This window comes from Stegostoma tigrinum, chromosome 9 (genome assembly GCF_030684315.1).
Source record: "Stegostoma tigrinum isolate sSteTig4 chromosome 9, sSteTig4.hap1, whole genome shotgun sequence".
NCBI lineage: Eukaryota > Metazoa > Chordata > Chondrichthyes > Orectolobiformes > Stegostomatidae > Stegostoma > Stegostoma tigrinum.
The window spans coordinates 99,985-124,852 of NC_081362.1; the positions used below are offsets into that span (position 1 = coordinate 99,985).

At 43.7% G+C, this 24,868-nt stretch overlaps 1 protein-coding gene across 14 annotated transcripts in view; it reads right to left on the reverse strand.

The window, feature by feature from the left end:
* The window catches only part of LOC125454807 (utrophin), a 572,019-nt gene that overhangs the window by 67,522 nt on the left and 479,629 nt on the right, over nucleotides 1–24,868 (reverse strand). For 13 of the 14 annotated variants that reach the window (XR_009446113.1, XM_059648282.1, XM_059648280.1 and 10 more), the window contains one exon: nucleotides 19,333–19,469. Coding sequence is in view for 12 of the 14 variants with exons in the window: in XM_059648282.1 (XP_059504265.1) it covers nucleotides 19,333–19,469 (137 nt within the window). In the remaining 2 variants the exon portion in view is untranslated. Of the gene's footprint in view, nucleotides 1–13,026; nucleotides 13,061–19,332; nucleotides 19,470–24,868 lie in introns of all 14 variants that reach the window. The other variant, XR_009446114.1, reaches the window with a different exon arrangement.

A 24,868-nucleotide genomic window follows, 5' to 3' on the forward strand; every position in this document is an offset into this window, starting at 1 on the left:
ACACACACCCGTACTCTCAGTCTCTCTCTCTCTCACACACACACACCCATTCTCTCTCTCTCTCACACAAACACACACACACATTGTACTTTCAGACACATTCTACTTTGTTCAAAAACACACACAATTTGTAGACACAGTCAGTAAATAGGGCATTTTATAAATTCCTGCTTTGGAAATAAAACCAGTCTGACTCCACATTAAAACAGAGAGATTCTAAACAAAGCCTCACACCTAAAAGGCACTGTATGACCTGACAGATCAACTCTTGCACACAATGATAAAAGCTTTCGTTATCTCAGGGCAGTGACTTGAAAGAAATTCTGGGATTTGCATTTTAATCAATAAAAACCTGCATCTCCTTTTCAAGTGTTTAAAAATTGAACAGGAGAGGGTCGCCCTGCCATTTTAGGTTTACTCAATACAATAGCATTAGTTGTATGATCCTTTGATCTTTTACTTCTGAATTCTATGTCTTGATACCTCCTCTGAGGAAGGAGAAATGCTTCAAAAGCTAGTATTTTCAAATAAACCTGTTGGATTATAACCTGGTGTTGTGTAATCTTTGAGCAGTACCTACACAGGTAAGAACATTACAGAAGGATATGCTTTGACAATAACCATCCAATGAATCGACTGTAGGTGAATTAATTAGTCCAACACAAGGCTAGATCCTGTCTACCTTCTGCGTCTATCAGCATCAATACTTTTGCCAAATGTCATTCTCCTCTGCATACTTCGCTTTCCCTGAAGTCATTAACTTGCTGGTAACATCTCCCATATGTGCTAGAAACATAGGAACAAGAGACCACTCAGACCAAGCCTGCTCTGACATTCAATAGATCACAGCTGATCACCGATGTCAACAGCACCCACCTACCTTATTTCTATATTCCTTCATGTCATTGGTCTCCCAAAAACTATTAATGTCTATCTTAAACATGCTCAATAATTATGCTTTCACTGCTCTGTGTGGTAGAAATGTTCGAGGGTTTATCTCCCTCTAGGAAATAAAATTTCTTCTCATCTCAATTCTAAATGGCCTGCCCCTTATCCTGAGATTATATCCACTGGTTCTAGATTTACCAGTGACTGGAAACTAACTTCAACAAATTTTGGCAGTGTACATGAGATTACTTCATTAATACAGATCTATTCTCAATCTCTCCTCACACAATGCTCCCATGCCAGGGTTTAAGCTGGAGTATGTCCTTTTTATTGCCCTTATGCCAAACATATCCCTCCTTAGATGTGGGGAGCAAAACTGTACACAAAATTCCAGATGAAGTATCACCAAGACTCTACGCAATTGCAACAAGATGGCTTTATTCCTATATCCAAATCCTCTTGCAACGAAGAACTACATGCTATTTGCCTTCCTTATTGATCGTTGCACTTACACTATGGCTTTTAGTAATTCAGGTCCCTTTGGGCACCCACACTCTGCAAACCTCTCATAATTTAAGAAATATTCTGTTTTTTTTAACCGAAGTGGATTTTTTTTTCTTCATTCATTTGTGGGACATGCGTGTCACTGGCTGGCCAGCATTTCTTGCCCATCCCAAATTGCTGTTCAGAAGATAGCGGTTCAAGAAGGCAGCTCACCACCGCAATCCATCTCCTGTAGGTTGACCCACAGGGCCATTAAAGAAGGAATTGCAGAACTTTGACCCAGTGATAGCGAACGATCCGTGATGTATTTCCAAGTCAGTTCAGTGAGTGGCTTGGAGGGGAACTTGAAGACGGTGGTATTCCCATTCTGCTGTCCTTGTCCTTATGGTTGCAAGTGCTTGTGTGTTTGGCAGGTGCTGCCAGAGGATCTCTGATGAATTTCTGCAGTGTATCTTGTAGATAGGACATACTGCAGCTAATAAATATTGGTAGTGGAGGGAGTAAATGCTTGCGGATGTCATGCCAATCAAGTGGGCTGCTTTGTTCTGGATGGTGTTAAGCTTCTTGTGTTTTGTTGAGGCTGCACTCATCCAGCCAAGTGGGGAGTATTCCATCGCACTCATGACATGTGCCTTGTAGACGGTGGATAGGATCTGGGGAGTCAGGAGGTGAGTTACTTGCCGCAGTATTCCTCTCCTCTGACCTGCTCTTGTAGCCACTGTGTTTATGTGGTGAGTCCAGTTGAGTTTCCGATCAATGATTACACCGAGGATGTTGATACAGTGGGGAATTCAGTGATGGTAACACCATTGAATGTCAAGCAGATGTGGTTAAATTGTCCCTGATCAGTGATGGTCATAGCCTGGCATTTGTGAAGGGTGAATGTTACTCGCCACTTGTCAGTCCAAGACTGAATACTGCCCAGATCTTGTTGCATTTCATCATGGATTGCTTCAATATCCAAGGAGTTGTAAATTGTGCTGAACTTCATGCAATCATCAGCGAACATCCCCACTTTCTGACCTTATGATGGAGGGAAGGTCCTTAATGAAGCAACTGAAGATGGTTGGGCCTAGGACACAACCCTGAGGAACTCGTACAGAGGTGTCCTGGTGCTGAAATGGTTGACCTCCCACAACCACGACCATCTTCCTATGTGTCAAATATGACTCCAACCACCAGACAGTTTGCCGCTGATACCCACTGACTCTAGTTTTGCTAGGGCTCCTTGATGCCACAATTGGTTGAATACAGCCTCGATGTCAAGGGCTGTCATTCTCATCTCACCTCTAGGATTCAGCTCTTTTGTCCACGTTTGAACCAAAGCTGTAATGAGGTCAGGAGTTGAGTGGCCCTGGCAGAACCCAAACTGGGCGTCACTGAGCAAGTGCTGCTTGATAGCACTGCTGATGACACCTTCCATCACTTTACTGATGATCAGGAGTAGACTGACGGTGCTATAATTCGCTTGGTTGGATCCGTCCTACATTTTGTGTACAGGACATACTTGGCCAATTTTCCACATTGTCAGGTAGATGCCAGTGTTCTAACTGTACTGGAACAGCTTGGCTTGAGCAGCTGCAAATTTGGAACACAAATCTTCAGTACTATTGCCAGAATGTTGCCAGGGCGCACAGGCTTTACAGTATCCAGTGTCTCCAACTGTTTCTTGATATCATGTGGAGTGAATCGAATTGGCTGAAAACTGGTATCTGTAATGCTGGAGACCACTGGAGGAGACGGAGATGGATCATCCACTCAGCACTTCTGACTGAAGACTGCTACAAAAGTTTCAGCCTTATCTTTTGCAATGATGTGCTGGACACTTCCACCATTGAGGATGTGGAACCTCCTCTTCCAGTGAGTTGTCTAATTGTTCACCACCATTCACAACTGGATGTGGAAGGACTGCAGAGATTAGATCTGATCCATTGATTGTGGGATCGCTTAGCTCTGTCTATCACTTGTGGTTAAGTTGTTTGGGGTGCAAGTGGTCCTGGTTGGTAGCTTCACCAGGTTGACACCTCATCTTCAGGTATGCCCTCCTGCACTCTCAATTGGACCAGGACTGATCCCTTGCCTTGATGATAATGGTTGAGTGGGTAATGTGTGGGCCATGAGGTTGCAAATTGCTGCTGTTGATGGCCCACAGCACCCCATGGATGCCCAGTCTTGAATTGTTAGATCGGTTCAAAATTTGTCCCATTTAGCTTCACACTTTATCAAATTATATTTTACGTTCATATGTTCCAGTCATGTTCTTGACTATTCATTAGCTTCTCCAAATAGCCTGGAGTTTTCTTGCACCCTCTTCACCACTTACTGGCCTGAGCAGTTGCTAGCTTTGCCTTCGTTGGTGTGGTTTGTGAAACTGGGATGCCCAAAAGGTCATACATTTAAGAGTGCAAGTACACTAGATGGTTTTCTAGAACACTATGCTGAGGAAACAACAAGGGCTATTTTGTAAAAACTGAAAGAACTTGCTGTAAATCAGGAACAAAAACAGAAGTTGCTGGAAAAGCTCAGCACGTCTGGCAGCATCTGTGAAGAATATCAGAGTTAACGTTTCAGGTCTGGTGACCCTTCTTCAGAACTGATGGTAGCTGGGAAAATGTTGGTTCATATGCAGAAGATAGGGCGGGGGGAGGGGGTAAGGAGTAAACAATAGGTAGAGATAGAGCCCAAAGGGACAAAACAGTTGGACAGATGAAGGGGTTGGTAACTATCTGGCGAGGGAGGTGAATAGCTGTTAATGGACACTGTTAGTGGCTAACAATTGGTAGTGTGTAATAGCAGGCTACATGATAACAAGACCTGGTGTGTGGGGAAGGGGAACAAGACATGGGAGAACTCTGGTCATAAAATTACTGAACTCAATATTGAGTATGGAGGGTTGCAAGGTCCCCAAGTGGAAAATGAGGTGTTGTCCCAGCTTTACTGGAACACTGCAGCAGGTCTGAGAGAGAGATGTTGACCAGGGAACAGGATGGTGTGTTAAAATGCAAGGCTACTGCGTAATGAAAAAGTACTAATTAATTATTTTGTTAGAAAACAGCCTTTAGAGAAGTGTGACCGTAATGATAGAATTTCACATTCAATTTGAAAGAGATACAAATCAATCTGAGACTAGGGTCTTAAATCTGGTAAGATTGGCTCTGGTAGATTTGGAAACATTAAAAGTCATGACACGAGACAGGCAATGGTATCATTTAAATAATTCGTATATGGTTTACGACTGGTAGAAATATTTCTTTTGAGGCATAAAAATTCAAAAGGAAAAGTGACATGACTAACAAGAGAAGTTAAAGATTGTAGAATGAAAGAGAAAATGTATAGATTCCAATCAACCCATTCAGTGACGTTATTATACACCTCTGCAGCAAATGGGAATTAAAATCTGATCTCCTACCTCAGGACCTGAGGACCACTACTGTGCCACAAGAGCCCCAGCTTATGAAGTTGCCAAAAAAGTACTGAGTCTGATGGTTTGCAGCGTTATGGAAGTAAGCAATGGAGGATGAGGAAATTCAAAGGGGAAAGAGAATATGAAAGTGAATTCATAAAAAAACATAATAACAAACTGTCTAGGAACATAAAATGGAAGCAGTCAGCAAAGACAAATATTAGCCAATCTCAGAAAGAGACAAGTGAATTGATGGAAATAAGAAAATGGCATTGAAATTAAATACTTCACGTCCATCTTCATTAAGGAAGATACAAAAAAGCTTACCAGAAATACTTCACAACCAAGGGAAAGAAATTAGGGTAACAAAGTATACAGGATAAATTAATGGGGCTGAAAGTTGATAAATTCCCTTGGAACTGATCATTTACACTCCAGGGAGCCGAAAGAGATGACTGTAGAGATAGCAGAGGCACTGGTGTTCAGCTTCCAAAATTATATTGTTTCTGGATTGGAAAGCCGCAAATATAATCACATCATTTTAGAAAGGAGGATAAGAGAAAATAGGCAATGATCGAGCTGTTCATCCTGACACAAGTAGTAGGAAAATCATAGAATCCCTGCTATAAAATGCTAGAACCTATTATAAAGGATGTGATCAATGGGACATTTAGAAAATAATGATAGAATTGGATACAGTCAGCATGTACTTATAAAGGGAAATCATGTTTGACAATCTATTGGGAGTTCCTTTGAGGATAGAACTAACAGAGTAGGTAAGAGGGAGCCAGTAGTTGTTGCAACTGCAAGTTCAGAAGGTTTTGATAAGGCCCCAGGCAAGAGCTTAATAAACAAAGTTAGAGCACATGGAATAGAGGACAATGCACAGGCGTGGAATGAAAATTCGTTAACAGACTGAAAACAGTGTGTGAATGAGCAGGCCATTCTCTGGTTGCCAGGCTATGAGGTTATAACCAGTAGAATTCTGTTTGGGTCATTGCTTGGTCTCTACCTGTTCACATTCAATATCAATGATTTGAACGAGGGAATAAAATGTAATATTTGTAAGTTTGCTGATGACACAAAAATGGTTGTGAATTTGTTTTGTGAGTAAAATGCAAACAGAATTCAAAGGAGTTTAGATGGGTGAAGTGAATAGGCAAGAACGTGGCAGATGGAATATAATGTGGAAAAATGTGAATTTAGCCACTTTGTAGGAAAATAAGAAATGCAGAAAGATTAGATACTGTTGATATACACAGGGGAAGTAATGGCTTACTGGTATTTACTCTGGATTAGTAATCCAAAGACTCAGATAACTTTCTGAGGACCTGGCCCACTGGCAGGACAAACCAAGCAAAGGTGGTGACACAATGGTAGACAATGGCAGTTGCCCTTGGGGGTCCTAAACGTCAGATTTGCACTCCATGAGATTACATGAAGCAGAGGCAAGAAAATGTCCTGTTGATGACCAGGTAACATCCTCCCTCAGCAGATGAATCAGTGTTCCTCTATATTGAGCGGCTCTTGGAGCAAGCACTGAGGGCGGCAAGGGCACAGAGGTACTCTAAGAAGACACAGAAGCACTTCAGTGTCCAGCAGCAGGAGTGGGTCAGATGCACCACTACTGACCAGGTTCATCGGGTCCAAAACACATCGCTGTTAGGCTGCCTCTTCAGCAGGTGGTGAGTCAACTAAGAAGCAGGAAAAACAAAAATAACAAAGTGTGGGCTGGATGAACACAGCAGGCCAACCAGCATCTTAAGAGCACGAGATGAAGGGTCTCGGCCCGAAACGTCAGCTTTTGTGCTCCTAAGACGCTGCTTGGCCTGCTGTGTTCATCCAGCTCCACACTTTGTTATCTTGGATTCTCCAGCATCTGCAGTTCCCATTATCTCTGAGCAGGAAAAACAAACTTGACCTCATCCTCTCAGATTTACCAGGTGCGTTTGCATCTGTCCACGACAGAATCCGTAAGAGTGGCCACTGCACAATCGTTGTGGACACAAAGTACAGTCTTCACAATGAGAACACCATCCATCGTGTTGTGTGGCACTATCATCATGCGAAATGCAGTAGGTTTTGAACAGATCTAGAAACTCAAGGCTCGGTATCCATGAGGCACTATGGGCCATCAGCAGCAGAAAAACTACACTCCTGCACAATCTACAACTTCATGAGCTGGCATATCCCCGACTCTACCATCATCAAGCCAGGGGATCAACTCTAGGCTCAATGAAGCGTTTCGGAGGGCATCCCAAAAGAACCACGGCATACCTAAAACGAGCTATCAACCTGCTCTTGTGATAAAACAGGACCATGTGCATGATAAATGACATAAGCAGCACGATAGTCAGAGCCATAAGGCCATAAGACATAGGAGTGGAAGTAAGAACATTCGGCCCATCAAGTCCACTCAGCCATTTAAATCATGGCTGATGGGCATGTCAAATCCACTTCCCTGCACTCTCCCCGTAGCCCTTGATTCCTTCTGAGATCAAGAATTTGTCGATCTCGGCCTTGAAGGCATCCAACGTCCCGGTCTCCACTGCACTCCGTGGCAATGAATTCCACAAGCCCACCACTCTCTGGCTGAAGAAATGTCTCCTCATTTCCGTTTTAAACTTACCCCCTCTAATTTTAAGGCTGTGCCCATGGGTCAGAGTCTCCCTGCCTAACGGAAACAACTTCCCAGCGTCCACCCATTCTAAACCATACATTATCTTGTAAGTTTCTATTAGGTCTCCCCTCAACCTTCTAAACTCTAATGAGTACAATCTCAGGATCCTTAGCCGCTCATCATATGTTAAACCTACCATTCCAGGGATCATCCGTGTGAATCTCCGCTGGACACGCTCCAGGGCTAGTTTGTCCTTCCTGAGGTGTGGGGCCCAAAATTGGACACAGTATTCTAAATGGGGCCTAACTAGAGCCTTATAAAGCCTCAGAAGTGCATCGCTGCTTTTATATTCCAACCGTCTTGAGATAAACAACAACATTACATTCGCTTTCTTAATCATGGACTCTACTGCAAGTTAACCTTTACAGAATCCTGGACCAACACTCCCTGATCCTTTTGTACTTCTGCTTTATGAATTTTCTCACCGTTTAGAAAATGGTCCATGCCTGTATTCTTTTTACCAAAGTGCAAAACCTCACATTTACTCACATTGAATTTCATCAGCCATTTCCTGGACCACTCTCCTAAACTGCCTAAATCTTTCTGCAGCTTCCCCACCTCCTCAGTACTACCTGCCGATCCACCTATCTTCGTATCATCGGCAAACTTCGTCAGAATGCCCCCAGTCCCTTCATCCAGATCATTAATATATAAAGTGACCAGCTGCGGCCCCAACACTGAACCCTGCGGGACACCACTCGTCACCAGTTGCCATTCTGAAAAAGTGCTTTTTATGCCAACTCTCTGCCTTCTGTCAGACAGCCAATCCTCAATCCAAGCCAGTAGCTCACCTGGAACACCATGGGCCCTCACCTTGCTCAGCAGCCTCCCGTGAGGCACCGTATCAAAGGCCAAGTGATTCCACAACCAACAGATCAGATATAAGCTCTGCAGACTATTTAAGGAGCAGTTGTTGCGAGTGATGCATAAATTTGTTCCTCTGAGACAGGTAAGAAGAGGTAAGATTAAGGAGTCTCAGACGACGGGAACAGAGGTGCTTCTCGTCAAAAAGAAAAAGGCAGCTTACGTCAGGTGGAGGAAACAGGGGTCTAGCACAGCTTTACAGGATTACAGGCTTGCTCGGAAGGAGCTCAAAAGTGGACTGAGGAGGGCCAGGAGGGGGCACGATAAAGGCTTGGTAGGAAGGATTAGGGAGAACCTGAAGGCATTTTACTCATACGTGAGGAATAAGAGAATGATCAGGGAGAAGGTAGGGCTGATCAGGGATAGTGTAGGGAACTTGTGCGCAGAGTCTGAGCAGATAGGGGAAGCCCTAAATGAATTTTTTGCTTCGGTTTTCACTAAGAAAAGGGACCTTGTTGTGAATGAGAACTTTGAGGAGCAGGAAAACAGGCTTGAACAGATCGAGACTGAGGAAGTTGGTGTGCTGGAAATTTTGGCAAACATTAAGATTGATAAGTCCCCAGGGCCAGACCAGATTTATCCTAAGTTGCTCCGGGAAGCAAGAAAGGAGGTTGTAAGCCACTGGCGAAGATCTTTGCTTCCTTACTCTCCACGGGAGTCGTATCGGAAGATTGGAGGGAGGCAAATGTTGTTCCTCTTTTCAAGAAAGGGAATAGGGAAATCCCTGGAAATTACAGACCAGTCAGTCTTACGTCTGTGGTCAGCAAGGTTTTGGAAAGAATTCTGAGGGATAGGATTTATGTCTATTTGGAAAAGCATAGCGTGATTAAAGGGAGTCAGCATGGCTTTGAGAGGGGCAGGTCATGCCTCACAAATCTTATTGAGTTCTTTGAGGAGGTCACGAGACAGGTTGATGAGGGTCGAGCAGTGGATGTGATGTACATGGACTTCAGCAAGGCATTTGATAAGGTTCCCCATGGCAGGCTCATTCATAAAGTCAGGAGGTAAGGGATACAGGGTGATTTGGCTGTCTGGATTCAGAATTGGTTGGCTGACAGGAGGCAGAGAGTGGTTGTAGATGGTAAGTATTCTGCCTGGAGGTCAGTGCTGAGTGGTGCCCCCAGGGCTCTATTCTTGGGCCTCTGGTCTTTGTAGTTTTTATAAATGCCTTGGATGAGGAGCTTGAGGGGTGGGTTAGTATGTTTGCTGATGACACAAAGGTTGGAGGTGCCGTTGATAGTATCGAGGGCTATTGCAGGCTTCAGCGAGACATTGACAGTATGCAGAGCTGGGCTGAGAAATGGCAGATGGAGTTCAACCTGGATAAATGCGAAGTGATGCATTTTGGAAGATCGAACTTAAATGCTGAATATAGGATTAAAGGCAGGATTCTCGGCAGTGTGGAGGAACAGCGGGATCTTGGTGCTCAAGTGCATAGCTCCCTCAAAATTGCCACCCAAGCGGATAAGGTTGTTAAGAAAACATATATTTTGGCTTTCATTAACAGGGGGATCGAGTTTAAGAGCCGCGAGGTTATAGCGCAGCTCTACAAAACCCTGGTGAGACCACACTTGGAATATTGTGTCCAGTTCTGGTCGCCCTATTATAGGAAAGATGTGGAGGCTTTGGAGAGGGTGCAGAGAAGGTTTACCAGGATGCTGCCTGGACTGGAGGGCTTGTCTTACGAGGAGAGGGTGATTGAGCTCGGACTTTTCTCTCTGGAGAGAAGGAGGAAGAGAGGTGACCTGATCGAGGTGTACAAGGTAATGAGAGGCATGGATAGAGTCGACAGCCAGAGACTTTTCCCCAGGGAGGGACTGACTGCCACAAGGGGTCATTAGTTTTAAGGTGTTAGGAGGAACGTATAGAGGGGACGTCAGAGCGAGGTTCTTCACCCAGAGAGTTGAGAGCGCATGGAATACTTTGCCAGTGGTAGTCATGGAAGCGGAGTCATTAGTGACATTTAAGCGACTGCTGGACATGCACATGGACGGCAATGAATTGAGGGAAATGTAGGTTAGGTTATTTTATTTTTGGATTAGGATTATTCCAAGACACTACATCGTGGGCCGAAGAGCCTGTACTGGGCTGTACTTTTCTATGCTCTAGGTTTGCCAAATCTAGTTGTGAATGCTGGTGGACAATTAAACAACTCACTGGAGGAATAGGCTCCAAAAAATCTTCATCCTCAATGATGAAAGAACTTGGAAAAATCAGTGCAAAAGGTAAGGCTGAAGCATTTGCAATAACCTTCAGCCAGAAGTGCCAAATGGATAATCCATCTTGACTTCCCCCAGTGGTTCCAGCATCTCAGATGCCAGTCTTTAGCCATTTCAATTCACTCCACATAATATCTAGTCTGTGGTCTCTAGCAACATTACAGCAATAGTATTGAAGATTTTTGCCACAGAACCCCTCACACCTTTCGCCAAGCTGTTCCACTACTGCTACAACACTGGCATCTACCTAACAATGGAAAATTACCGATGTCTCGTATGTCCTGTACACTAAAAGGAGGACAAATCCAACTCAGCCACATACTGCCCTGTCAGTACACACTCAATCATCAGTAAAGTGATAGAAGGTGCCATAAACAGTGCTACAAAGTAGCACTTGCTCTGTGATAACCTGTTCACTGGTGCTACGCCTGGGTTCATTCAGATCCTGGCAGCATTACTACATTGGTCCAAACATGGACAAAAGAGATTAATTCAAGAGGTGAGATGAGAGTGACTGACTGCAAGAGTACAACAGTAAAGTACCGCAGCAAAAATGGAGTCAACTGGAATCAGTGGTGGGGTAAAGGGGGAATCTCTATGCTGCTTGAAGTCATACACCGGTTTATAGGAAGATGGTTACGATGGTTGGTGATCAAGCATCTCAGCTACAGGACATCTCTGCAAGAGTTCCTTAGGATAGAGTCCTAAGCCCAGCCATCTTCAGCTGCTTCATCAAAGACCTTCCATCCTTTGTAAGGTCAGAAGTGCAGGCGTTCATGATGACTGCATAGTATTCAGCACCGTTCACTAATACAGCAGTCCATGTCCAAATCCAGCTAGACTAGCGCTATAAAGCGAAGCTTGACCCCTCTGATAACTAAAACCGAAACACTCAGAGAGAAGCACCTTACCCAATCATTTGTTAAAAGGAGTGTGAAAAGCTGAGTCACCTGCCTTTCCTCAACTTCTAGCGGTTGGATAAAATAACCTCTTGACACTCACTTTAAAATCAAGTAGTAACAATTGAATTCTCTCACTCTAATAGTGAATAAATTAACTAAACTATTAACAAACAGAATGAATCCCCCTTTTAAGGACGACTATTCTCAAATAAAACAAGATTCTAATGGAATGCTTGTGCCAATAAATACAAGTCTCACTTATATAAAATAGATTAGGAGTCTTCCGGAATGCTCTGGGTCTTCTTCGATGAACTCTTCTGTCAGGACGCCGTCTCCATTGAATACTTTTGGCAGAAACATTAACTAGTTATGCTGTAGGTACCTTTGATTTAGATGGTGCTTTTTCTAAAACTTAGAGAAGTCTGTGAACTAGCAATTCTCTCCTGAGAGCTGATAATACTTGCAGATGGCAGTTCACACTCCTGATTTTCCAAGTGCCCTCTCCTTTTATTCCCTTGATGACATATCAATTCCTTTCAATAGGATTAGTCTTATGTTGTCAAAACAATCAGATTCGAGTTCAATTTTTTTTAGTTTCTAAGTGCCTAATTCAAATTGATCGGCCACAATCAAATTTGTCGTCTTGATAACAAAACTGCTGCTTGGCCTACTAACTGTACGGGTTTTTGAAACCAATGTTTCAATTCAAGAGCTTTCAATGTACCTGCAAACCCACAAGCTGCTGCCCACAGACATTTTGTTTAAATCTCTAAGCATAGAAAAGTACATCATCTTTCAAAGGGACCATGCACTGCTTTAACCCTCTTAGCATTTTACAAATGCCAAATTCTAACTTCCTGCCTTCCAATCCATAAACACTGTACACAACTTTGCAACATTAGGACAATATTCAAGTTCTGGGCTGATAACTGGCAAGTAACATTTACTTCACACAAGGGCCGGGCAATGACCACCTCCAACAACAGAGAAACTAACCACCATACCTTGACATTCAAATAGTATAACCATCACTGAATTCCCCACTATCAATATCCTGGGGGTCACCACTGATCAGACATTGACCTAGTTGAGTCAGATAACTCCTGTGACTACAAGAATAGGCACAGGCTAGGAATCATGCAGGAAGTAACTCATCTCCTGATTCCCCAAAATCTATCCACCATCTACAAGGCACAATCAGGAGTCTGACAGAATACTCCTCACTTGCCTGAATGAGTGCAGCTCCAACAACACTCAAGAAGCATTGACATCATCCAGGACAAAAGAGCCCATTTAATTGGCACCACATCCACAAGCATCCACTGAAATTTACCAAGGCTCCATAGGCAACACGTTCCAAGCCCACCACCACTACCATTCAGAAGGACAGAGGCTGGAGACACGTGGGAACAGCACCACTGCAAGTTCCTTTCCAAGCCACATCACCATCCTTACTTGAAAATATATCAGCATTCCACCAACATTCTCAGCTTCCTCCCTAACAGTACTGCTGGTATACCAACACCAAATAGATTGCAGTGGTTCAAGAAGATAGCTCACTCTCACCTTCTCAAGGACACTTCGGGAACGGCAATGAATGCTAGTCCAGCCAGCAACGTCCACGTCCGATGAATGAATTAAAAAGAGAGTTTAAAAATAATTAGAAGAGAGTTTTTTTTAAATTGTAAGTGATAGGGTAGTTCTGATATTGCAAAGGGGCCTTGATGTCTTTCTTCATAAGTCATTGAAATCTGATATGCAGGTGCAGCAAGTAATTAGGAAAGCAAATGGTCCAATGGCCTGTATTGCCAGAGGGTTTGAGTACTGGAGTAAAGATGTTTTGCCTCAATTGTACAGAGTGTTGGTGAGACTGAACCTGGAGAATTGTGTAATTTTGTCCCCGGCAAGGATAATCCTGGTAATTATAGACAGGTGAGCCTGATGTCAGTGGTGGTGAAGCTGCTGGAGAAGATACTGAGGAATAAGATCTATTTACATTTGGAAGAAAATAGGCTTATTAGTGATAGGCAGCATGGTGTTGTGCAGGCAAGCTTGTGATTTACCAACTTGATAGAATTCTTTGAGGAAGTGACAAAGTTAAAAGATGAGGGAAGGGCTATAGTGTCATATATATGGACTTCAGTAAGGCATTTGATAACGTTCCCCATGGTAGGCTGATGGAGAAAGTGAAGTCACATGGGGTCCAGGGTGTACTAGCTAGATGGAAAGAGAACTGGCTGGGCAACAGGAGATAGAGAGTTGTAGTGAAACTGAGTTTCTCAAAATGGATGACTGTGACCAGTGGTGTTCCACAGGGATCTGTGCTGGGACCACTGTTGTTTGTGATATACATTAATGATCTGGAGGAGGGTGTAGATGGCCTGATTAGCAAGTTTGCAGATGACACTAAGATCGGTGGAATAGCAGATAGCGAAGACGGTCGGAAAATGCAGCAAAATATAGATGGTTTAGAAAGCTGGGCAGAGAAATGGCAGGTGGAGTTCAATCCAGGCAAATGCGAGGTGATGCATTTCGGAAAATCCAATTCAAGAGCGAACTGTATGGTAAATGGAAAAGCCCTGGGGAAAGCCGACGCAAAGAGAGATCTGGGTGTTCAGGTCCATTGTACCCTGAATGTAGCAAAGCAGGTCGACAGAGTGGTCAAGAAGGCATACAACATGCTTTCATTCTTTGGACGGGGTATTGAGTACAAGAGTTGGCAGGTCATGTTACAGCTGTATCAGACATTGGTTCAACCACATTTGGAATACTGCGTACAGTTCTGGTTGCCACATTGCCTAAAGGATGTGATGCTTTGCAGAGGGTGTAGAGGAGGTTCAATAGACAACAGATGCAGGAGTAGGCCATTTGGACCTTCAAGCCAGCACCACCATTCATTACGATCATGGCTAATCATCCACAATCAGTATCCTGTTCCTGCCTTATCCCCATAATCCTTGATTCCACTATCTTTAAGAGCTCTATCCATCTCTTTCTTGAAAGTATCCAGAGACTTGGCATCCACTGCCTTCTGGGGCAGAGCATTCCATATATCCACCACTCTCTGGGTGAAGAAGTTTTTCCTCAACTCTGTTCTAAATGGCCTACCCCTTATTTTTAAACTGTGTCCTCTGGTTCTGGACTCGCCCATCAATGGAAACATACTTCCTGCCTCCAGCGTGTCCAATCCTTAATAATCTTATACGTCTCAAATGAGATCCCCTCTCATCCTTCTAAACTCAAGTGTATACAAGCCCAGTCGCTCCAATCTTTCAACATATGATAGTCCCACCATTCCGGGAATTGACCTCATGAACCTACGGTGCACTCCCTCAACAGCAACAATGTCCTTCCTCAAATTTGGAGACCAAAACTGCACACAATACTCCAGGTGTGGTCTCACCAGGGCCCTGTACAGCTGCAGAAGGACCTCTTTGCTCCTATACTCAATTCCTCTTGTTATGAAGGCCAGCATGCCATTAGCTTTCTTCACTGCCTGCTGTACCTGTATGCTTGCTTTCATTGACTGATGTACAAGAACGCCTAGATCTCGTTGTACTTCCCCTTTACCTAACTTGACTCCATTGAGATAGTAATCTGCCTTCCTGTTCTTGCCACCAAAGTGGATAACCACACATTTATCCACATTAAACTGCATCTGCCATGCATCCGTCCACTCACCTAGCCTGTCCAACTCACCCTGTATTCTCATAACCAGGACGTTGCCTGGTATGAAGGGCGCTAGCAATGAAGAAAGGTTGGGTAGATTAGGATTATTTACATTAGAAAGACAGAGGTTGAGAGTGGACCTGATTGAGGTCTACAAAATCATGAGGGGTACAGACATAGCGGATAGCAAGAAGCTTTTTCCCCCAGAGTGGGGGACTCAATTACTAGGGGTCACAATTTCAAGGTGAGAGGGGATAAGTTTAAGGGAGATATGTGTGGGAAGTTCTTTATGCAGATGGTGGTGGGTGCCTGGAATACATTGCCAGCAGAAGTGGTAGAAGTGGTCACAGTAGCATCATTTAAGATGTATCTAGGCAGATACATGAATGGTCAGGGAGCAGAGGGATACAGATCCTTGGAAAACAGGTGTCAGGTTTAGATTGAGGATCTGGATCGGTGCAGGTTTGGAGGGCTGAAGGGCCTGTTCCTGTGCTGTAATTTTCTTTGTTCTTTGTTTTGTTTTGAGGTTGTAGACTTGCTGGCTCAGCCAGTGTATCTGGGTGCAATGTTTCGTCACCCTGCTAGGTAACATCATCAGTGCACCTCCAGTGAAGCATTGGTGTTCTGTCCCGTTTGTTATTTATATGTCTCGGTTTGCTGGGGTAGATGGCATCACCTCTGGTTCTGTTTCTCAGTAGTTTGGATATCGGGTCCAGCTCAATGCGTTTGTTGACGGAGTTCAAGTTGGAATGCCAGGCCTCCAGGAGCTCCCTGTCATGTCTCACATTAGATTGTGCTAATATGGAATCATTGTCCCAGAGTTCGGATATGAATCCTCTACGTAGATTATCAAATGCACAAGACTAGAAGAAAGCCACTGACACATAAACAACATGCTCACTGGAATAAAATTCACAGAAGAAGAGAACAATAACCGACTACCCTTCCGAGACATAATGGTATAACGCAAGAACAACAGGGAACTCCAGGCTAGCATATACAGGAAGACCGCACATACAGACGAGATACTTGATTACTCCAGCAACCACCACAACACCCATTAACGGGGCTGCGTCAGGACAGTATTCAAACAGACCACAACACACTGCAGCAACCCGGTTTGCGCAAAGCAGAACAGGAGCACTTAAACAGAGTTTTTAAAAGGAATGGATATCCACAAAGCACAATCAGCCGTTACCTCTGCGACAGATCACAAGATGACACTGTACGGTCAGACACACTAGACACCAGACTGTATATCAGAGATGACAAGACTACTCAGACCCCTAGGTATCAGGGTGTCCCACAACCAACAACCATGCTGCAATAGTTACTGACGAATGTAAAGGACACCATAGCCACAACCAATAAAACTGATGTAATGTACCAAATTCCATGCACGGACTGAGAAGAAACATTACATCGGCCAAACCGGGAGAAAACTGATAATAAGGATATACAAACACCAACCAGCCATGAAGAGACATGACCAATTCTCATTGGTCTCGGTACACACAGGCAAAGGAGGACACAAATTCAACTTGGACAACACATCCACAATGGCATAAGCCAAACAGAGACATGTCAGGGAATTCCCGGAGGCCTGCCATTCCAACCTGAACTCCATCACAAAACACAATGAGCTGGACCTGATATACAAACCACTGTGAAACAGAACCGGAAGTGATGCCAATCGCACCAGGAAACCAAGGCATTAAATGAGACAGAACACCAACACTATCTGGAAAAGAGCTTCAGGAGCATAAATACTGAGACAGGACAGAGACAAACAGTGTGATGTAGATGGAAATAAGTGGACTTATGATGGTGCAGGTTTACAGCTGAAGGCCCATATGTGACAATGTGGTTACCGACCAATAGGGACAGGAGAAAGCCGTGAAGATGGCAGCAAGATTACTGGATCCTCAACCCACAGGTTGAGGTTAATGCTTTAGGCGCCCTGTTCAAATATCACCATGGCAGCTGGTGAAATTTAAATTCAACTAATACCTTGTAACGTAAGCTATTCTCAATAATAATAATCCTGAGAACTACCATCAATTCAATGATCAATAATGTGCTTTAGGGAATAAAATCTGTCATGTTTATAATGGGCTGGCCTATAAGTGACTCCAGACCTATAGCAATGTGCCAGATTTTTAATGGCCTTCTAAAATGGACTGACAAGCCATTCAGTTCAAAGACAATTAGGTCAATAAACGCTGGCCTTGCTAGCGATGGCCATATCCCAACAAAGGGTAATGAAAATGAGCAATCAGATTCAGCGTCAGACAATGACCAGGGAAAGGGATGGAACTGGGTGTGAGGGAGTGAGGTTTGAGAGTATCGTGGACAGTATCAAATATTGACAAACAGCATCTTGGTCATGCAGCGGAAAACCTCTTTTCCAAAGGCCTGCTTCATTTAAGTGCCCAATTACAGTAAGGGAACCGACAACAAGAGCAGAGATAATCTCAAAGCAGGCCCCTCTTTCCTGTACCAGCAGCCTCAATCAGGCACCGAGTGTCTTTGAACATGGATTACCTTCTCCTTTTGTTGAACACTGGCAGCAATGGGCTGAGCCTTTACATGGGAATTAATTACACAGTTAAGAGCTTCAGTTTGGTGGTAGGGCAGAAAAGAAAACAACTATTCATAAGCTTTCTCTAACCCTAAATCAATCACACGCTTATTCAAGGCAGAAGTGGGAACAGCAGTGGATCCCAACTGGTTGTCCTTCTGCCTGATTAAATGCCCATCTGACATCAAACTTATCACGAGGAACAGCAACGAATTGCAGCCAATAGTTTCATCTTCTTATCATTTAATTAGAAGAAATGTCAACTCACCCAATAGCAGATGTCAATTGGCAGTCTCACCTGAGGTACAGCTGGTTATCATCATTGTACACATGGAAACAGATCTATTTACAAATGCTGTCACTGAAGGGAACCAGCTTCAAGAGAAATAGGAGAGGTCCAGGGAGATGAAGGTGCAGGAATGGGAACAGAAGCAATTGGTTGCTAATCTCTGGATATAATTAGACAATTGTGCGAAACCTGTCAATTACAGGCCCACGTATCTGGACAAGTATGGAAGGATGGTAAGGTGACCAAAAACTGCAGGGAAAGGAGAAGTAGGGGCAGCTTGCCTTTGTCATAGTCATAAAGGATGTGAAATTTATAACTTTGATAGGAGCTGTAATTGTACAGTGGCAAGGCTATAAAGCAGATCAGGTGAATTCAATATGAAGTCACACGAAAGACGGCAACGAATTTAAAGCGTCAAGAGGAAAGGGATTTGGAATAGAGCAGTAGTTCATGGGGATGGAGCAGCGCTTGGAATATTGCCTTCAGTTCTGGTCGCCTCATTATAGGAAGGATGTGGAAGCTTTAGAGAGGGTGCAGAGGAGATTTAGCAGGATGCTGCCTGGAATGGATGGCAGGTCTTATGAGGAAAGGTTGAGGGGGCTAGGACATTTTTCATTGGAGCAAAGAAGAATGAGAGGTAACTTGATAGAGGTGTACAAGATCATGAGAGGCATAGCTAGAGTGGATAGTCAGATTTTTTTTTTCCCAGGGCAGAAATGACTATTACGAGGGGGAGAAATTTTAAGGTGACTGGAGGAAGGTATAGGGGAGATATCAGAGGTAGGTTCTTTACACAGAGAGTGGTGGGTGTGTGGAATGCGCTGCTGGCAGTGGTAGTGGAGTCAGATACATTTAGAGACGTTTAAGCGACTCTTGGATAGGCACATGAAGGACAGTAAAATGAAGGATATGCAGGGTAGTTTGATCTTAGTGGGATAATAGGTCAGCACAACATTGTGGGCCGAAGGGTCTGTACTGTTCTTTGTTCTATGTTCAGCCAAAGGTTCTTTTCTTTTGAGGAGAGGGTAATTGATTGTAGTTTTTAAAGACAGAACTGGAGGACAGAGAAAGATATCAAGGAAGGGTGCACGTTAGTGACAGCATCAACAAGTCCTCAGTAGCTGTACGCTCTGAGTAACTACACTGTTTTGAAGGCAAGAGGACCAATGATATCAGTTAAGCCCCCCCTTGTTTTTGTATTGTGTACTTCTGATATATGCGCAAATGGACAACCTCACTCTCCTGCAAAGCTGCAGAATGAATAATGCTGCAATATTTGTCATCCCCCAAATGGGCATTGATACATTAGTAAATCTCACATCAATAGACTTACATCTCAAGGTTCTCGCCTTCTAGAACTGTTTGCACTGGTAAATAACCCAAGCGAGGATGTTTGGCGAAGTATTTCTTTGATCTGAACTTATTTTTCAGCACCTTGGTGAAATCACGCACATCTTCACCTGATGTTGTCTAAAAATGTAAAATAAATCAAATTTAGTTAAGAATTAATAACGATGGTCTGATCAGCAAGTTTGCAGATGACACTAAGATTGGTGGAGTAGCAGATAGTGAAGGGGACTGTCAGAGATTACAGCAGAATATAGATAGACTGGAGAGTTGGGCAGATAAATGGCAGATGGAGTTCAATCTGGGCAAATGCGAGGTGATGCATTTTGCAAGATCAAATTCAAGGGTGAACTATACAGTAAATGGAAAAGTCCTAGGGAAAATTGATGAACAGAGAGATCTGGGTGTTCAGGTCCATTGTTCCCTGAAGGTGGCAACGCAGGTCAATAGGGTGGTCAAGGAGGCATACGGCATGCTTTCCTTCATCGGACGAGGTATTGAGTACAAGAGTTGGCAGGTCATGTTGCAGTTGTACAAGACTTTGGTTCGGCTACATTTAGAGTACTATGTACAGTTCTGGTCACCATATTACCAAAAGGATGTGGATGCTTTGGAGAGGGTGCAGAGGAGGCTCACCAGGATGTTGCCTGGTATGGAGAGGTTGAATAGATTAGGATTATTTTTATTAGAAAGACGGAGATTGAGGGGGGACCTGATTGAGGTCTACAAAATCATGAGGGGTATAGACAGGGGGGGATAGCAAGAAGCTTTTTCCCAGAGTGGGGGACTAAATTACTAGGGGTCATGAGTTCAAAGTGAGAGGAGGAAAGTTTAAGGGAGATATGCGTGGAAAGTTCTTTACACAGAGGGTGGTGGGTGCCTGGAACACGTTGCCAGCAGAGGTGGTAGATGCAGACACCTTAGCGTCTTTTAAGATATATTTGGACAGGTACATGGATGGGCAGGGAGCAAATGGACACAGACCCTTAGAAAATAGACGACAGGCTAGACAGAGGATCTCGATCAGCGCAGGCTTGGAGGGCCGAAGGGCCTGTTCCTGTGCTGTAATTTTCTTTGTTCTCTTTACTTATACTCTTGCCTTTCTCTTACCTTTTATAGCTGAAAAAAAACTCCTGCAATTGTTTTTAATATTACCAGCTAGCTTGCCCTCATATTTCATCATCTTCCCCCTTATTGCCTTTTTAGTTGTCCTCTGCTAGTTTTTGAAAGGCTTCCCAATCCTCTGGCTTCCCACTCACCTACACCACATTTTATCCTTTTTCTTTTGCTTTCATCCTGTCCCTGACTTATCTTGTTAGCCATGGTTGCTGATCCTTTCCTGATCTCAACTCCACTCTCCTGCCAGCTCCCCATGGCCCTTGATCCCTATTTTTCATCAGAAACATATTTATTTCTTTCCTGGATCGGTCGATCGGTGCTGCCTCCATTGCATTCAGGGGCAATGAATTCCACAGATTCACAACCCTCTCCTCATCTCCATTTTGAACATTCCATCTCTCACTCAACAGCCACAGCTTCTTGTTTGAGACTGTTCCACAATGCAGAACATGTGCTCAATGCCCATCTTTTCAATCCCCTTTACTATTTTATATACCTCAATCAGAACCACCCCCTCACTCTTTCGAACACCAGCAAGTACAAGCCCAAGCTGCTCAGCCACTTTTCATACGACAGCACTTTCATCCCTGGATGGGTTTTTCCGACAATTGACAATGGATTTACGATCATCATTAGACTCTTAATTCCAGATTTTCATTGAATTCAAATTCCATTATGTGCCATGGTGGAATTTGAACCAGGTCCCCAGAACATTACCCGAGTGTTTGGATTAATAGTCTAGTAATAATACTATTAGGTCATCGCCTCTCCTAATGGGAGGCATTTTGGTTGTTGGAGGTCAACTGCAGGAGGTCCTGAGAGTACAGTCCTAAGCCTAACCATCTTCAGCTGCTTTATCAATGACCTTCCCTCCATCATAAGGTCAGAAGTGGGGATGTTCACCGGTGATAGCACAATATTCAGCATCATTCACCACTCCTCAGATACTGAACCTGTCCATGTCCCAATGCAACAAGGCCAGAACGATATCTAGGCTTGGGCTGGTAAGTGGCAAGTCACATTTATACTACACAAATACCAGGTAATGACCATCTCCAGGAAGAGAAAATCCATAAGTTGTCCCTTGACATTCAATGGTGTAGCCATCACTGAATTGGACACTATCAAAATCCTGGGTTTTACCACTGAACAGAAATTCAACTGGACTTCTTATTTAAATACAAGAGCAGGCCCAAAGCTAGGATTACTGCATCAAGTAACTCACCTCCTGATTCCCGAAGCCTGTCTACCAGCTACATGGAACAAGTCAGAAGAATGATGGAATACTCCCCACTTGCCTAGATGGGTGCAGCTGCAAAAGCACTCAAGAAGTTCGACACCATCCAGGAAAAAGCAGCCTACTCCCTCCAGTGCTCAATAGCAGCAGTGTGTACCATCTATGAGATGCACTGAGAAATCTGCAAAAGATCCTGAGATAGACCTTTCCAAACCTATGACAAATTCCATCTACAAGGACAAGGGTAACAGATATATGGGAACAGCATTACCTACAAGACACTGTCTAAGCCACTCATCATCTCAACTTGGAAATATATTGCTGTTCTTTCACTATCACTGGGTCAAAGTCCTGGAAATTCTCCCCTTACTGACATTGAGTCTACCTACAGCACATGGATTACAATGATTCAACAATTACAAGGGTAACTAAGGATGGGAAATAAATGCTAGCCCAGTTAGCGATGCCAGTGGCCCAGAAATGAATAAAAATAAGTATCACCTATTTCCTCTTAATTCCAGTTTCTCATGCAGCACCATTCTGATTAATCTATAATATCTGGTCTTTCTGTAGCAATGCTCAAAGCTACATACAGTACTCATTTGTGATCAAATCATATTCTGGAGAATATTAAGGGCCATCACTGGCCAATGAGTATGATTGCCCAGCTAGGAAATTCCGTATCACGGGTCATGAGCTCTGTGTGGGTTGATAAGCCTGAACTAGAGCCACATATCTGACCACACGTTTAGGAGGTCTTTCAGGGTGATGGAAGTGGTCTTGGCCTTGAGGACATTGGCATACGTTTCTCCAGTTCCTTTCCTACACTTCAACTTCTCAACTGGTGTTCATGAAGAATTATGTGCCCTCATAGAGGAGATTCCCCCAAGTTGGTTTCTTTTGAATGGGAATGTCTCATACTTTGACCTCGATGTAGTATTTCTTCAAGGAACATTTCAAGGTCTTTGAAATGGTTCCTTTTACTTCCTCTTGTTCAGATGCCTTCCTTGAGTTGGCAAAAATTTACTTTGGTCGTCATAACTAAGGCATCCTAAGTACATGGCCAGCCCAATGGGGTTTGTTTCAAATCATCATGGCCTCAATGCTGATGCTCGGAGGTTTTTCCTCCGAGCTGATGTGGAGAATCCATGACAAAACTGTGCTGAAAGGGTCTTGAAGTGGCAGCTGTATGTTATCCAGGTTCCACAGTCATACAGAAGAGGCTGAACGATGCATGCCTTGAACTCAAGGATCTTGCTCTCAGCACAGATGTCACAATTGAGCATTCTCATCCTTAGGAGTCCAAAGGTGGCACTCACAGATTGGACGTGATGTTATAACCTCTGTATCAACGTCAGCCTTAGAAGAGAGAGAGCGTCCCATGTAAGGGAAATGTTCTCTATTAATTCTGATGAAAAGATGGACCACAACTTGACAGATTGGTAAAGGATTTTAGTCATCTTGAGGTTAGAACATAGAACATAACAGCGCAGTACACGCCCTTTAGCCCTCAATGTTATGAAACAAACCTGAAGTCCATCTAACCTACACTATTCCATTTATCGTCCATATGTTTATCCAACGACCATTTAAATGCCCTTAAAGTTGGCGAGTTTACTACTGTTGCAGGCAGGGCATTCCACGCCCATACTACTCTCCGAGTAAAGAAACTACCTCTGACTTCTGTCCTATATCTATCACCCCTCAATTTAAAGCTGTGCCCAATAGTGTCAAACATGGCCATCCGAGGAAAAAGGCTCTCACTGTCCACCCTGTCTAATCCTCTGATCATCTTGTACGTCTCTATTAAGTTGCCTCTTAATCTTCTTCTCTCTAACAAAAACGGCTTCAAGTCCCTCAGCCTTTCCGCATAAGACCTTCCCTCCATACTAGGCAACATCCTAGTAAATCTCCTCTGCACCCTTTCCACTGCTTCAACATCCTTCCTATAATGCGGCGACCAGAACTGTACGCAATACTCCAAGTTCGGCCGCACCAGAGTTTTGTACAGCTGGAACATGCCCTCATGGCTCCGAAGCTCAATCCCTCTACCAATAAAACCTAACACACCATATGCCTTCCTAACAACCCTATCAACCTGTGTGGCAAATTTAAGGTTGAGGCTAATTCTTCAGTATAATTCTGCAAAGGCCTTAAGAGAGATTTGAAGACTTCTGAGAGTGGAAATGACATTGTGAACCACACAGAAGTTCCATAAGCGAGGTCAGTGTCATTTTCTTCTTTGATTTCAACTGGTTGAGGTTAAAAGGTTTTCCATCAATCCTGTCCGGGCCACTGGGAAGCTTGTTCTTGACGAGATTAAGAATGGTGGTGACAAAGCTGGAGAAAAGGGTGGGTGTGATGACATATCCCTCCTTGAACCTCAACTTGACCTCAAACAGCTTCTGCACAATATAGTATTTCTGGTATTGAAGCCTGATTTAAGACCATAAGACATAGGAGTGGAAGTAAGGCCATTCGGCCCATCAAGTCCTCTCCGCCATTTAAATCAAGGCTGCTGGGCATTTCAACTCTACTTCCCTGCACTCTCCTCGTAGCCCTTGATTCCTTCTGAGATCAAGAATTTGTCGATCTCTGCTTTGAAGGCGTCGAACGTCCCGGTCTCCGCTGCACTCCGTGGCAATGAATTCCACAAGCCAACCACACTCTGGCTGAAGAAATGTCGTCTCATTTCAGTTTTAAATTTACCCCCTCTAATTCTAAGGCTATGCCCATGGGTCCTAGTCTCCCCGCCTAACGGAAATAACTTCCTAGCGTCCACCCTTTCTAAACCAGACATTATCTTGTTAAGCTGTTGGCCTTTAATCATTTTAGCAAACTACTTCTACTTTGAGGGAAGATTGTATTTAAATCCCCAGATCTCTTGCTCAGCTGCATGATTTAGCAGGTTTTCATTTTTTTTTTACACATTGCAAAACAAGTAAACAAATTAAACTCCATCATTTTTCTTACTTCATGGCATGTGGGCAGTGCTGGTGGTATTGCATTTAATGCGTATTGCTAATTGACCTGATGAAAGTTATGGTGAGCTGCCTTCTTAAATCAATGCAGTCTTTCGGCTATACAGGCACACAGTGCAGTTCAGAAGTGAGTTCCAAGATTTTGACCCTGCAATTGTGAAGGAATAGGCTGATATTGCTTCGGG